The sequence below is a fragment of the Stegastes partitus genome, unplaced genomic scaffold (genome assembly GCF_000690725.1).
Source record: "Stegastes partitus isolate 25-593 unplaced genomic scaffold, Stegastes_partitus-1.0.2 Scaffold690, whole genome shotgun sequence".
Taxonomy (NCBI): Eukaryota; Metazoa; Chordata; class Actinopteri; family Pomacentridae; genus Stegastes; species Stegastes partitus.
In genome coordinates, this window is record NW_007578421.1 from 23,792 (window position 1) to 40,320 (window position 16,529).

At 41.1% G+C, this 16,529-nt stretch overlaps 1 protein-coding gene across 1 annotated transcript in view; it reads left to right on the top strand.

The window, feature by feature from the left end:
• Positions 1-15,796, top strand: part of hdac11 (histone deacetylase 11) — a 30,144-nt gene extending 14,348 nt beyond the window's left edge. Inside the window, exons 7-11 of the mRNA XM_008290654.1 lie at positions 1,825-1,901; positions 2,863-2,925; positions 8,695-8,791; positions 9,888-10,066; positions 12,781-15,796. Of these exons, the coding sequence (XP_008288876.1) occupies positions 1,825-1,901; positions 2,863-2,925; positions 8,695-8,791; positions 9,888-10,066; positions 12,781-13,026 (662 nt within the window). The 3' untranslated portion in view covers positions 13,027-15,796. The remainder of the gene's footprint in view (positions 1-1,824; positions 1,902-2,862; positions 2,926-8,694; positions 8,792-9,887; positions 10,067-12,780) is intronic.
• The last annotated feature ends 733 nt before the right edge of the window (positions 15,797-16,529 follow it).

The following is a 16,529-nucleotide window of genomic DNA, read 5'->3' on the forward strand; positions in this document are numbered from 1 at the left end:
CACATGCAAGGTACAGTTGGCTGTATGTTCACCTTGAATGTTTTCTTGTAATGTAAATAAAAAGCAGCGTTACATTTCCTGGAAAAAGATATTTGTATTTGCAGGTGATTTGAACGTCGTGCCCATCCTGACCTGTTACCATTACATGCCACCAAGACAGATCCATCCGACATAAGCATGAACTCCACACAACCTCTGGAACTGCTCTGTGATATCTGGCACCAAGACAATAGCAGCAGATCCTTTAAGCCTCACAAGTTTTAGTTGCCATGGATCAGACTTGTCCCAGGACATCCTCAAACAGCCAGTTTCTGATTCACAGTCTGTGAACCCAACAAACAAGCGTTTTGGAGATGCTCTGACCCAATCATCTGGCTCTAATAACTTGTCAGAGTTGCTCAGGTCTTTACAGCTCTCCGTTTTGCTGCCATACTTACCATCCACTTCTGTGGGATTTTTATGACACCATCAGTGTAATTTGCTTCACCTGTGAGTGACGATAATGTTGTGGTTCACCTGAGTGTATGAATGCAGGTTGAAGCCACCATGGTTGTGTTACATGATGTGCCATTCCATCAATGCTAAAAAAAACAAAACCCTTTAGCTTGGATTGTGAAGTCTGCTGCAAGGCTGGCTTTTCATTCAGATCCCAGTGTGACACACAGCTTCACACTTCAGTCTCTGAACAGTTTTGACAGTTGTCAGGTATCAGCATGAACACCTCAATCTCAAAGCAACAAGGCAAAGATCTAGGACTCTAATGTATGCTGTCATGCTGCTACACCTACATCGCCTCCTCAACACCGAGCTGCTGTCTTTATGTTATTTCTCACGTATCCTTATCTTGAGAAAATCACCCTATGCTGATGTTGTATTCCTAAGTCTCTCTCTGTGCATTTGCAGCTCAGGAGCTGATTATCATTGTGATTCACCAGGTTCAATACACAGCAGATAAAAGTGTCAGTTTCCACCAGAACACAAGTGTCCTTGGACTTATGGATTCTTAGTGCCTTAACTTTTCCCTGGAAGCCTTGGCGGAGCATACTAATATGCAAATGTTGATACCATCTTTGCTTGGAGACAGGGAGGGGGTAGCTGTAGCATTTCCTTTGTGAGTCGCTGCCATCGGTGACCGGGCTGATTGAGTAGGAGGTCTTTGGCTGAAAGGCCGGGGTCATCGTTTATTTTTGTGCCAAGCGACAAAACGGCCGCATCAGACTTTTACTTTGTACCTCCTGCTTGCTCAGCGACTTCGCACCTTGTGTTGATGAATCAGGGGGAAAGATTGTTCTGCATCAATAAACATGATTTTAATAAAGATATAAAAGGCTATTCAAATGTGTCTGACATCAGCACATTGAGGATGTCAACACAGTGAGGATGTAGAAGTTTTATAAAAGGCTGTTTTTGGAAACCAGACAATAAATGATAATCATACTTCACCCGTTACCTTCCTGGCCTTTATTAATATTCTCCTCTGCGCTGTAGTTTAAAGAGCTGGAGAAGGGCAGAGGAGAGTTTAACTCTTAACCTCAATGAATGGTTATTATCCCAATTATAAAAAAAAAAATCTCCTTTCCTGTGAACCGCTGCTTTTCAAGCATTTTAGTACCAATTGAATAGCCCCATTCTGGCATCAATGTAACCATTGTTCTACCACAAGGGAAAAGCACCCATTTTTATAAGCTACAATAAATTCAATAACACCTTATTTTAAATTGCCAATTACGACCGTTTTGAATAATAGACTTCTCAGAAGTGCAATGACCTGCCCGCCTTGTCTAATGGTCCCGGCACTGATCCAGTGAGTTTTCTGTTTCCCAGGAGGAGGTTTCCACCACTGCTCCGGCGACAGGGGAGGCGGCTTTTGTGCTTACGCTGACATCACTCTGACCATCAAGGTAAGACGGACTGGAACTCTGGTTGTTTTTACGTGCACGATTGGTCATTTACAGTTGTAGGTCATTATTTGATTCAAGTGATAATGCGTCACTGGTGCAGAAGTAAAGATGCAGTCCTCTAAGTACTTGTGGCAACTGCCCACTTCACTTTAAAGCACCATTTCGAGTGTCAGTAATCCGGTCACAAGCTCCGTTAGGTACGGACATTACCGATTCCATACAGACTACCAGCTTCCTTCCTTGGAGCACTTCCTGTTCCATACATATGAATGGCACATACATAATTTATAATATGGCTCTTAGAGATTTTTTAACCTAATTGCTCAAATATTTATGATACAAAGCATGTTTAATAGGAGATAGTAAATAGTTAAGAATCAGTATTTAATTTATCCTTTAAATTGTTTAAACCACAGACTCTTAAATTCACCACAACATCAGAGCACAGAGAAGAAACGTTAAACAACAGGTTACACAAAATAAAAACTTCAGCTCACATCTGTTGGGAGTTTGCAGTTGGTTCAGCTTTTACGAACAGAAAGCAAATACACCTGTAACTTCATCTCATTAGACAGTCAGAGGTTCCACCTCATGGTGCAAACGAGTACTACAGAAAACATTTCCTCACAGTTACACAGCCTCCGTTTAGATATCGGTGTTTACATCAGTTAAGTAGCAGTTATTATCCAATTACTGATGAATCAATTAAGAGGCAGTGTAAATTGCAAGGCAAATACCTAAAATGTTTACATGCTGCCTGCTTTATTATCATATCTTAAAGGTATCCAACCAGTTTTCTCCACACGAGCTACAGACTTAACGAGGTTATTGAACATTTCTGTGTTTCAATTTAAATGTTATTCCATCTCTGAAGTAAAAGCTTTTCTTCGGAGTCCCTCAGTGGGAATCTAAACAGTGAACGTCTCTTCAGAAACCCAATGTTTTCTTTTTCACCTCTCAGTTTCTGTTTGAGAGAGTGGAAGGCATCTCCAGGGCTACCATCATCGATCTGGATGCTCATCAGGTGAGCCGATACTGTTGCTTCTTTTCATGTCAATGTGCAACACCGCTTAGGAGCTGACATTGATGACAAGATAACACCCTTTTTACCAGCACACCAATCAATGCGGCTCCCCGTGGGCAAAATTGGCCCTTACTGTCATATTCAGTGGAATGTATCTAAAAACATCTTGACTGGCAAACAGCCAGATGCAAACAGGCTTTGGATAATATTAGACTATCTGCAGGATAGCTGTCTATTTGTGTGTTTGAGCGTGTTGACTCTAATAGGTGTGCTTGAATTTTTACAGCTTTTTATTATTTTTAAGCACTTTATATTTCTGCCTAGAGAGCGCTGGTGGTGGCAGGCATGGGCCACTTGGCCACTGCCTCCACCTCAGTGGGGTCTGCCTTAGCCAGACCTTTCTCGATCACAAGCCCCAGTGAGCTGACTGAGACAACATGGAATTCACAGTTCTCTGCTTTTACATACAGTGTGTTTTCCATTAGTCTCTGTCATACTAGCTGAACATGTTACTGATTGTCCTTGGAGAAGATCAAGATATCATCCAAGTAGACAAACACAAATATTGATGAGGGTTTAGAAGGCTGTGAGGGCGTTTGTGAGACCAAATGGCATAACCTAGTAATAGAAGTGACTCAGAGGTGTGTTGAATGCAAGTCTGCTTGATCTCCTCCCTGATCCGATTGAGGCATTTCTGAGGTCCGACTTGGTGAAGATGCAGCCCTGGTGAAGCAAACTGAGGGCTGACTTGCTGCCAGTTAAGGATCTTAAATTTTAATTTCTGTCCTTTGCGCTGACTTGTATAAAGTCATTTGTGCTGTTTCTTTCTCCCTGTATATACTAGAAAAAAATGCACTCTTGCCTCTTAACTGCAAGCATCCTAGAAGACACTGTTACTCAGAGGTGAGGTTGGTAACTTGATTGATGAGATCAGTGAATAGAGGGCAACCAGTTAGGATCCACAACATAAGCATTACCTTGCATGTTTACATTGCACAGTATGTGCTTTCTCTGCACTACATGTCTTGTTTAGTAGGTCAGCATTAGTGGACTGAGCTCACCCCAGCTGTAGAAAACAACGACTCAACCATTTTTAGGTCCTGATTATCATATTTTAATCTTACGTTGTGTTTTCAGCATAATGATTTGTATGCACCACCAATTAGCCTTGAGAACTGTGTTAACATTGATGATGTCTCAGGATTGCCGAGGACCATGGCTGTATTCCAGGAATAGAGCTTTATTCATTTTGAGCTATGGTTTATTGGTAATGATGCTCCTTTACCTATTGACACAAGCCGGGGATCAATACAGATGCTCGGTGAATAATTCATGAAGAAGAACAAAGGAGCAAATCTGCATGAAGGCCCTCTCAGCAGATAATTGAGCAGGGGAAAAAAATATTGGGAATAGGCAGTAAAATCCTAATTACAACCCTGAAACATGACATAAAGTTCTCTTGTCCTCACAGTAAATGAGACTGTGGCCCAGACAGCTGTGTTGCTTATTCACCCAGTCAACAACAAAACAGTATCTGTCTGTGAAGAGCTAGTGCAGTGTGAGCTGTGTTTGTGTGATAAGGAGCCCTGATGGTGACTTTATGAGTCTGGATATATTTTATAAACCATTCATTTTTATATGTCATTTAATAAACGTGATCCGTGATTGTTAACTTTTTTACTGACACCAATTGAGCAATAGAAATACTGCTTCTCCTTTAACTGATCTGGTAAAGACTGCAAAGTTTATCCAGTGTTGTTATTTAAGACTTGAACAAACCCGTTTATTGAGTGATTCAGTTTTACTTACCTTTCACTATTTTCTGATATTTCTGAAATGGACTTGCTTGAGTCTCTTGAGGTGCCACGTCCCATCTGAATGGCTTCTTCAGTTCACAAATGAAGACAAACATTATTAACCACCTCTTGCTTTGATGGCAGTTGGGGCTTTTCCACCAGTTGTTGGCTGCTTGTTCTTCCCTCTGCAGTCCAATTTATCCCAAAGCTCCTTAGCTGGGGTTAGATGGGTGATTGTGGTGGATGGGTCATGTGATGCAACATCTGTAACAGCCAGCAAAGAGCGTGCAGGTGTGTTCTGGCTCATTGTGATGCTAAAAAGCTAATGATGAACCCAATGAGCTCAAACCAGAGAGGATGTAGCTGCCAGATGCTGTGGTAGCCATGCTGGTTACCTTGATTTCTGAATAAATGTCCAACATTTTCACCAGATTTCCACTGGTCTTATGTCCTTTCTCTGTGTTTCTGGGTTGTAGCAGTTCTTCTCTCAATTACAGCCATTTAGATTTTGAGGCAAGACTCATTTTCCTAAAAGTTCATAGCAAGTCAGAAAATGCTGTGACAAAGAAATGCAACTCATAAAATTATATTTGCCTTGGGGACTTCTCAGCTGATAACTAGCACCATGTTGTTTAGTGTGCAGCCTTCATTGATCCATCTATACTTTCAAATTCATCAGTGAAACCTACCCCTTACCAATCTCGTTTTTCATTTTACCCACTATTCCTATGTTGCCACAGAGTTCAATCAGACACTGATAATAAATAACCATAAACACTGTATGTATTAGAAAAAAAACTAGCTGCTGATCATCACTCGCTCTTTGCCAGTAACATCCTGTCATCTTGTAAAATCCCACAAAAAGCATCTCCTGTTCCTCTCAGATGAGAAAAGAAAGAAAATGTTTTATATCTGCCTCTTTGATTATGTTTCCTTAAGAAGTGATAGATGGCTCTAATAATTCAATACAGATATTTCAGCTTTATATCTGTTCTAAAGAGACGAAGGAAAAGCCTCGTTTGAAGGCTGTGAATGACAGTGAAACAGCAGCCTTTTATTGTACTGTACAGGATGTGGGGGAGAGGATAAGACTAATAAGCCTGCAGGCAGCGGGAGCTCAGGCAGCATATGAGCTGATTTATAGTCTCAGGCTGTCTTTTAGAGTTGGAAGAGGACAGAGTGTTCACGTACATGTTGATTAAATCATTGTCTGAAATAAGCCTGTGTGAGCCCTCAGTGCAGTTTGTTGGTTTATTCATATAGTACGAACTTTACCCTTTATGCGACCCACAGATGTATCTGTGTTATTTGTCCGCAACACATTTCACACCACCGACCCAGTGTCATGTCAGGTTTTGGGCGTTCTGGTTAAGTCTTGAGAGGTTCTGTTCCCAAACATAGACTGTATGAAAGATGGACGTAGCTTCCGTGACGTCACCCGTTGGTTTCTGCACTAAGAAAATGAAGCCAGGGTTTTGCTACTTCCTGGTTGACATCTTGGATTTTTGGAGCCAGTGACGCAAAAATCGTCGGAGGGGGGCGGAGCCGTAGGAGCAGCGATTGGTCAGACGGATTGAGAGGCGGGCCCTCTCTGCCCGCCCACATTTACCGCCTTCTGCTCGCTTCATCTGAATCATCGCTGCCGACTGTCAATCAAGCCAGCCACGCCCCTTGCCCCGCAAAATGTTGACGATTTTTTTCAAATTGACCACCTGATCTCTGGATTTGACCATGAAAACTAATAAGAACAAAATCCTGAGCTGTATTTCGCAGTATTGCAGTATTTCGTGATCTGTGATCACTTCTTTTCCAATTCATTTCTATGGGAGCTAGCGGATGCAGGTTTTTGACACTTCCGGGTTGGCTTCACTTTTCAGGGCCGGTTGCTACGTCCATCTTTTATAGTCTATGTTCCCAAACAGCAACCAGTGGTGCAAGCTTGGACGCCAAACTCATCTCAAAGGTTTGACTGCAGATTGAACACAGGAACATATCGATCACATATGAAAACAACTCCAGTGTGAGGATTTAAATAAAAAGCATGTAGAATTGATACATAACCACAATACCAGAAATGTAGTCATCGGTTCTGGTACCACTGAAATTCTGTGACTGTGAGTATTAAATTCAATACCCCCAAAAACATCTATCAAGCGAATTTCTCATTCTTACACCCCTTCTGGGATTTAGGCCTTTGACAAGGGAACTCCAGGGAACCCACTCTTGGGTTATTTCTTCTAACTGGATCTAGTTGTACCGAAGCCTCTTCCATTATTGATCCCTTCACCAAGTGTTCTTTGGCCGGCCCTTTTCTACTCTTTCCTTGAGGGTTCAGGGCTTGTCTGCTGGTGTTTGTGCCTGATTTTTGTAAAGTACACCCAATCCAACACCATCTTCTTCTGGAAGTTGCTGTGTCCTCAACCATAGATTATTGTTACTGATCTTATCCGGCCAGTGAATCTTGAGAATCTGTCCTAAGAGGTGGTTGGTGAAGGTCTGTACTTTACTGGTTTTATATTAGAGTTTTGTTGTCAAGTCAATGTATTAATCCATAAGACTGAACAACTATACCAATAACATTTCCCAACATGAACATTTAATGACATGTGGTTGACAGAAGGTGACCAACTGCACTTCTTTCCATTTAAATACTGTGTACAGATTTTTGTGTTGTTACGTTTATAAGTATTGTCCATTCAAATCTTTCTTTCCCCACTACCAACAGGGCACATTTAAGGTGGTAATGCTGGTCATTTAGTCTGTCTTGCTGTTTTATGAAACCCACCTAGAAAAACTGCTCAGCAAGGGAAGATTGGGACCAGTTTCCTAAAAGCACATAAAGCCTTAGTCCTGTTGTAAATTGGCTAAAATGAGACTTTATCTGGGAATCTGACTCAACTATCCAGTGGTCAAGTCTTAGGTGATATAGTTGACAAAATTAAAAAATAAAAAATAAAAAGCAGCACCCTGATTTGGGTAGCGTTATGGTCCATTGATGAGGATTTCTACAGACTTCATGGACGTCAGTTTAACTAAAATATGAAGAGATGATTGCTATTCTCACATGAATTCAGGACATTTAAAAGTGTAAAGTTTACCTTTAAGTCTATATTTCTGTGCTGAGGTGGACTCGAGTTTCAGTGTGCCTCAACATGCTAAAGTCTCAATGATTACATGATTATACTGCCTTGGTTCACTTTTGTTTGTAGAGTCAAACCAATGTGGTAAATACTAATGCAGCGCCTTTGTTGTGTGACATTTGCAAATTCTGCACAAAGAAGGTGTTAAATGCTCTGAATGGTAGGGATGCATCCAACCTCCTGCAGTTGAAAGAAGGTGGCTTTAATCTTTTATCTTAATCGTCTTAAACATTTAGAGCTGTTAGTATTTTCTAACGTGCTTATTGTATTCTTCCTGTAACATCTGGATCATCACCTCACTTGATCTTTAGTCCAGATTTGCAGGAAAATACTCAGTTACACACAAAAGGAAAACCTACTTTTTTCCATTCACACAATAGATTATACAGCTCACTTGGGCATGTCCTGTTTGTCCCATACATCCTTTTTCATCCAGTAATACTTCAATTTGGCACAAAGCCTAATGTCCCTCGTGACAGCAGCCAGACACTTTGGGTGACAAATGGAGGCAAGGAAATGAAAATTGATGGAGTAGCCATGACTTTTTCATAAGCATTTTTTTAACATTTAATGTCTTCAGACCTCAAGATTATTTATTCCTCATCTGGCGCTGTCAGTGAACGCAGCATGTCCGGGAGAAACAGATGGGTCTGAGGGACAGGTGTGTGGACCTTGGCACGGTGAGATGATGCAGTGGACTGTCAGGAAAGTCATCACGAGTGAAAAACTTGATTCAGTTTGTCAGCGCTGGAGGATGTTTAAAGAAGCAGAGAGAAGCAGCATCAAAGTCCTTTTCTTGTTTTGCTTTTTTAAAAACTTCCGTTGTTTTACAGGGAAACGGACACGAGCGTGACTTTTTGGATGACAGGCGAGTGTTCATCATGGACATGTATAACCGCTACATCTATCCTGGAGACGGATATGCCAAAAGTAAGTGAAAGCACTGCTGATTTTCCCCTCAAACTTTTCTTTTTCTCACCTTTTAAATGCATGAGTCATATATTCCGTGAGGTTTGTGTGATTCCTGTTTTGTCGTGCACTTAAAAGAGGATGCAATCTGGCATCTAAAATAAGCCCGGCACTACTCCAGGGGTGGAGAGCGAGGTTGGAGTGGAGAAGGGACTGCCTCCCTCCCTTCCATCCCCTAGATGTCACTCAGTGCCATTTTAATTATGCTGTGATTTCCCCCAGCACTACTGCTCACTCTATTAGCACTCAGCGGGAAACGTACCACGCAGCAGCCCCCGCAATACCATAATCACAGCTTTTCCACAAATGAATCTGTCAATACATTAAAGCTGATCTGACAGCGACCGCATGCTACCATTTAACCCCGATTCTAACGATACTCCGCAGGCCGAATGTCACTGTGCCGCCTAAAGAATAAAAAAAAGTTCTCTCCATCCTTCAGCTATCTTCCTCGCTGCAATTAATTAAATTTAAGACATTCTATAATCATTTCTCTGCTCAAGAAATTAAAATAAATGTATATTCTGGCTTGTTTAAGATAACAGTCTCATTCGTCCTCATATTTTTTCCTCCAAGACACATTTATTTCCTCGCACCTTCAAAGACCGAAGCTCACAATTTGTTCTTGAAAGTCCTCTTGGAAAAACTACCAAGAACTCCGTTTTACATGCCATTGCGCTGTTCTTTCCTGCTTTTGCGGCTTAGTTGTGTTTGAACTTTGGAACATAAAGGTCTCCTAATTAACCTTTTTCATCGTTTGCATTAATTATTATAAATGTACATAGTAATTAATTAAAGCACCGCTGCAAAAAAAAAGATGATTGTATAGGTGGAAAAACACAATTACCTACCTGAGCGTTGTGCAAGAATTCAAATTAAAATTTATCAAAAATTCTTTTCACCGCCTTTGTTGAGAAAAATCCTGTTTTGTGAAATACTGCAGCAATTACTGCATGACGTGTATGTGAGGCTTCAGCTGCATATGACTGCTGCTACTTTACATTGTGTGGTTTTATCGGTGGCAGCCGCAGCTTCATTCATATTTCTGTATCTCCAGGAGCCATAAAAAGGAAGGTGGAGCTGGACTGGGGCACCGAAGACTCAGAGTACCTTCAGAAGGTGGAACTCCACTCCGAGGGAGCTCTGAACGAGATCCGATCCGATATCATCGTTTATAATGCAGGGACTGACATCCTGGATGGAGACCCCCTCGGAGGACTCTCGATATCGCCACAGGTACCGCACCAGCCCTGTCACGTCAATTACTTCATCCACTTCATACTGGGATTTCAGAATATCAGTGCCAATACCCTCGCTTGCAGTGTGTGCGAGTTTCCTGGTAACTGCCACAGTGGAGGTTTGTCAGAGCTCATATTTAATATGGACATCCTGTGGTGCTCACTGACACACATACGTGGACGAGCTCAGATGTTTTGTTGTTTTGATTTAATTTCCTTATAATGAAGAAATAACCAAGCATACAGTGTTGCAATTACATTAACATGGCAGTAAAAATAATAATAATCCAATCACAGGGTCTAAAAGAAGAAATAAAATTAGTAAAATGAGAAACTGGGTTACCTAAAAGCATGTAGCTCTACTTTACCTTAACACACATAACCTTTACATTTGTTCTATCTGCTAACATTTAACATTTAATTCCCTCCAAACCCTAATAATTGGAATTTATCGGATGTATGTCAGCCCCTTCAAGATCATTAATATTACATGATAAATATCTGTAAAGGTTCTAAATGAGGAGCCGTATAGGCCGTAATTCATTCTCACACTTACATACATATAGTTTCATTCTCACATCCATAGATTCTTACTCTCACACACATATATTCTCCTCATACATTGTGTATTTGTCCTCTTTTTGTTGTTTGCTTCGTGTCCGTCACTTTCACTGACACAGGAAGTTGTTCCCTGTACAGGAAGTAACTCTCAAACCAGGAAATTCTTGAACAAGACTCGCTGAGCAGGTCCAGATGTAGTAATAACAGACAGAAGAACATAACACAGTGATGCTATTCAAATTCATTGTGATCTCTTCTCTACTGTTTTTCACTTTGGAAGTAAGAAGCAATGAAAATCATCGCCCATTTCGTGCAGCAGTGGAGCCAGTTGCTGAATGAAAATATGCACATTGCCATTTGAATTTAGCCAATCGGTATCCGCCAAACTGTTCTTCTATCACCCCAAGCAGAGTCCCTCATCACTGACAGTGACAAATGCAGAAATCCAACACCCAGGACTTCAGCTGCCTCCTAATTCAATAAAATCGCTCCTGAATTTAATGAAAGAAGAAACTATGAGTTAAATAGCTTTAACCAGACGTCTTAATCAGACAGCAAGACACACACAGCACCAAAAAAGCTGACAAACACAGAAATTAGTATCTATGGAAATGCATCACAGCAGATCACCAGGTATTGTATGTTGTTCTACCATTTAAGTGTTTGAATTCAGCTACTAAATGTTTTTTATGATCAGAGTGAGGACACCCGGGATCTTTCTGTGTGGAGTTTGCATGTTCTCCCCGTGCAGCGTGGGTTCTCTCCGGGTTCTCCAGCTTCCTCCCACACAGTCCAGAAACATGTTGAGGTTAATTGGTGATTCTAAATTGTCCGTAGGTGTGAATGTGAGTGTGCTTGGTTGTCTGTCTCTAAGTGTAGCCCTGTGATAGACTGGTGACCTGTCCAGGGTGTCCCCTGTTGGGATAGACTCCAGCACTCCCCTTGACCCCAGTGAGGACTAAGCGGTGTATAGATAATGGATGGATGGAATATTTTTCTGCATATTTTCCTGCTTAACTAAATCTATATTTTGTTCTGTCAAATCAGTCTGTTTGTGCCGTGGGTTCAGTGTGTGTGGGTGTTGAAATGCTTTCGCTTGTTTTTAATTGGCAGCATCGAATTAGTAAAAAAAACAAAACACTTTTGATAAATGGACTGCATTTATTTGCATGTTTTTGATTCCTTGCATTAAATCACACTGGGGTTGTTACTCTGATGCGACACAGCTGCTACTGGTGTGTAAAAAAAAAAAACAGTTTTATATATAATATTGTTACTGCATGATCAAAAATGAATGAGATGAGTGGTGAGAAGATGTGATTTTAATGGTTTGGGCTCGGTGGAGGTTTGGGAAAGACTCTAAGGCAAAATAAATTACTTTAGCACACTTTAATTTGTTTGTCTTTAATCAGTGCTACATACAGAAATATGCACGATGTTCAGTCACAACCAACCAATCTGTCACAGTCCACTTATTAGTTTGTGTTGAGCTCTAGGACATCAGGGCTGTCTGAGGCAAATGCTGAATATCTTTCTAAAAAAAGTGTGTGACTGTGGAACCAGCTGGGTCGGGTCATGTGAGCGCCTCACGCAGCTAATTTGTCAGGAAACTTTAAAATCACACTGAGAGCTGATACAAATGAACCAAATTTGGATTTATTGCTTCCTGTGTGCAGAGATTTCCTGCCACTGATCCTGCAAATTCCAGAAAATAATTGGAGCAAATAAGTTGAATCTGCAGAATGTGTCGGTCGGAGGGGGCGGGTGGGTGTGTTGGTGCTACACTGGTGTGATAATTTGTGAATCGAGCTGGCAAATGGCCTGAAATGCAGCTTTAATAATTGTTGTTTAAGGTTCTGGTTGAACATGTGTTTCTGTCATGCCTAATAACGTTTAGTATCACTCCTCGTGTCGCAAAACGCTCCGTAATAAATGAGATTTCTGAAACAAGCTGTTCCCAGTTTGAATCCTTAGATAAATAGGGATGTGCGCTTCTTTTAAGCAAGCAGCCTCCCATATGTGACCGGCTCCACAAATTCCCCTCCGTCCTCAGGGCAGAAAGAGGAGAGTAGATAGAAACATCAGTCACTGAATTCACAGAGGTTACTGTGTGACGGTGTGGACAGACTCTTCTTTCCTCTTGTCTGCCAGGGAATTGTAAAAAGAGACGAGATCGTGTTCAGGGCTGCGAAGCGGCGGGGCATCCCCATACTCATGGTGACATCCGGGGGATACCAGAAGAAAACAGCCCGCATCATCGCCGACTCCATCCTCAACTTGCACCGTCAGGGCCTGATTGGAGCCGAGGCCGTGGAGGGGGAGGGATCGTCGTCGTCGCTGGTGACCCACATGATGCGCGGCTCCGGATCGGCAGGATCGACGTTCACTGCCGTCTGAGGGAGCATCCGTCACGGAGATAACGCTCACAGGTGTGACATTTAGAGGCACTGAAGTAACTTTATATCGCGCAATTACTGTGCGGCAGCAGCAGCGACGACGACGGTATTCTGCTGTTGTTGTTGTTGTTGTTGTTGCACAGAAATGTGTTGTTTAAAAGTTTATGATGTGGTGGGAAGTGGTGTTAGGCAAAAAAAAAAAAAACATAAAAATATTCATGAGCTTTGGTACATTTGTACATTTTTTATGCGGAAGTTGACAGACACTCAAAGGGAATAATCGTTCAAAGAGAAAAATTGTACTAAAACAATAGCATTCTCATGGCTGCATCTGATTTCACGAGCTCTCATGTGCCACAAAAAAAAAAAAAGAGCTGTTTAAATTTTAATCACTTGGAAAGTAATGGGTTTTATGTTTAATGTATGTTTGGGGCAGCGTTTGAGAGGTATTTTTTCATCTCAGGAAATACAATAATGTTATTTATGGAGCATATGATGTATTGAGGTTTGATTTACTTACACATACATTGAAGGAATATTAACTGTCCTCCATCGGTTTGTAATGATGGAAGAGAAATATGAAGGTAACTGCAGATAAAAACTGTCAAGCTTAATCAAATGTTGATGTTTAACCTTCTAACTGAAGATCATATCTTTTATTCCTCATTTTGTTTTCACATTTATACTATATATTGATGTTAAAATGAATCGTGTTCCATTAATTAAGATTTGTTTTAATGTGATCTCCTTTAAATCCACTCTGATATCTTACAGTTAATGTTTACATGGGGCCCTGTGTGATTCTTATAGAAGACGCTAAAATGGTTTGTTTCTACATTCGAACAGATTAAAATCAGTCAAACATGTGACTTTAAGCACTTTAACCGTCGCACAGTGAAACAGAAATTCACCAACATTCTCAGACTCCTGAATCTGATGCTGATGATCGATGTGGGAGCGTTTCCACATCACGTCCAAAAACCAAAGTGTTTGGTTCGTAAAGCGGCCTGCACAGTGGAGCGCGTCACGGGGTTCGCTTCTGATTGGTTGCAGAGCTCCTCTAATGATGTTTACATGTATAGAAGGTGTGTCGATCAGTGTGATCACTGCAGCAGCTGGAACAAAATCACAGCTTCCAAAAGACACGAACAACGTCATGCAATACGAGCTAAGTTGTGCACAGCTGCGTGTGTGTCGAACCGCTTTAGAGTTCGCTGCTTGAACATTTGGTTGAAGAATTACTTTGGTTTCTTACAACCTGTTTGTGTTTTGTTGTTAATTTTTTTTGACATTTGCTGAGAAATTGCCGAGATCTGAGAATGTGGCAAAGATCACAAAAACAAAGCTTTGGTGCTGCAGAAGCTCAGTTCCTGGAAAACAGCGACAGAAAAATGGCTCCTATCAAATATATCTAATGAGTTTTTCCTATTTCACGGCATTTTCAAACAATCTTATCCCTCTTAGCCTCCGTTACTTCTACGAGCTGTTCAGATCCTCCTTGCATACGCAGCGTCATTCAGTCCAGTCATAATGAGATCTGCAGCTTTTATTTGAACCAGTCCAAACGGAATCACAGATATCCTATAACTAACAAAAATCAACAGATTCTGACTAATCAGAGTGTAACTCCGACTTGTCAGAATTATGCCGTTCGTATCTAAATTTAACTCTGAATAGTCGGACTATTAAATATTACAACACGTCTCAGCGTCTGACTGCTCTGGGGTTTTTGTCCCATCAGATTGTTGCAGTGTTTCTAGATGTCAGCAGTTCCTGACGTGAATACAAAGTGTCTGATAATCAAAACCCAAGTAGTAATAACACCACAAAAAAGCCTCAATTCATGCTTTTGGAAGCACAGTTTGGATTTTTTAATTCAAATGTATCACTCTCTGGGTAGATTATCTCCATTTCTGACACCGAGAAGACTGAATTTAAAGACGCATAACTCATGACTAAGCTCCAGTAAAAGACAGGACATGTAATCTCGTCACTTTGTTATCGACACCCTGAGGGACGCTTGCACCCATGTTCACATGTGGAAGCTGCACCGCACACCGGGAGATGTAACGCTGGCGTCTGAGTACCTAATGCTACTTTTAATGTGGCCAAGGAGATTTTAATAATTAAACCACATCCTCTGCGGACTTTGTCTGCCGTTGCATCCGACGTGTTTTGCTGTTTTGCGGTTGAGTGGACCTGAAGTGGCAGCTGGCAGGTGGCGCCGTAATGATTTTTTTCTAATGTATTTTCACATTCATTATCTTCCACTGCTCTGGCTTCACTCTACAGTTAAAAAAAAAGTAGAAAAGTTGGGACTGGAATGCAGACTTGTGATTATTTAAAGGATGAAAAAGACCTATCTTTGAACAGTGGTGTCGGGGTGCTTATCCAGGAAGCTGTTTGGACACATTCATAATGAAACTGTGAAAGGAAGGCCATATTAGCGGTGTCAGTGCTAATTAGCTAAAGCCTTTGATCTGGCGTGCTGCTTTTGAATGCATCTAAAAAGGTTTTAGTGCAGTCTACCTTTAATTAGGACTATGTGACTTATTGTTTGCAGTCTTGTCCTTAACACATGATGCCATCCCAGATTCATGAGCTCCTTTCTGTGTCGGCCAACGTTTTAACCGTTGATTGAATGTCGCGTGCCAAAAATAACACTTCAGAGCTGTACTGTATATTTTTTAAGTGTTTGTGGATTGTGCTGACATTGAAAACTACTTCTATGCATTCATGACGACATTGAATAAATCCTATAACAACCAAAAGTTCTGTTTTGCTTTTTTTTTTTTTTTTAAATGCTGAAATTCTTTGTCCTGCTTATATTAAATCTTTAGTATATTTAGAAACTAAAAAGGATCCTGTTGCATAGTTTAGCATTTTAGCTTGTTTTCTCAATACCGTCCTGTACGATGCACCAGAAATCAAAAAGTTGTATATGAAGGTCAGTAAATAAACACCTTTATGGAGCATTTTGATGCATCCTGCTGGTTTTGATCTGCACAGTTTTGCCAAGTTTGTATAAAAATATAAAATACACATTGTCTAAGGAAGGGTGGAAGTAGGTGGCTCCATCAGAAGATGCTCATCGATCTCTGCAGATTTTAATGCTTGTTGCTACAAGTTTCAGCCATGCTAAATTTCCCAAATGATGTATACCAGAGGTCCCCAACCACCGGGCCGCGGACCGGTACCGGGCCGGGGGTCAATTGGTACCGGGCCGCACAGAAAGAAAAAAAAAAACCCATTTGATTGGTTTATTTTTACTTCCAGTGGAGTCTGCAGGGTGTTTTATTTTGACAAACGACTAGCTCGTCTTCCCGTTGCGTCCGTCTTGTTTCTCGCACTTGACTCTTATTAGTTTTCACGCTCGGCCGTTAAACGAAGCCGTCAGTCGAACTGCTGCCGAAATTAATAAAAAACAAGTATCTTAGCTGCTCTGGAAAGAGACTCGATACTAAGACGGAAGAAAAGTAAACATGTATTTAACAAGTAATTTTA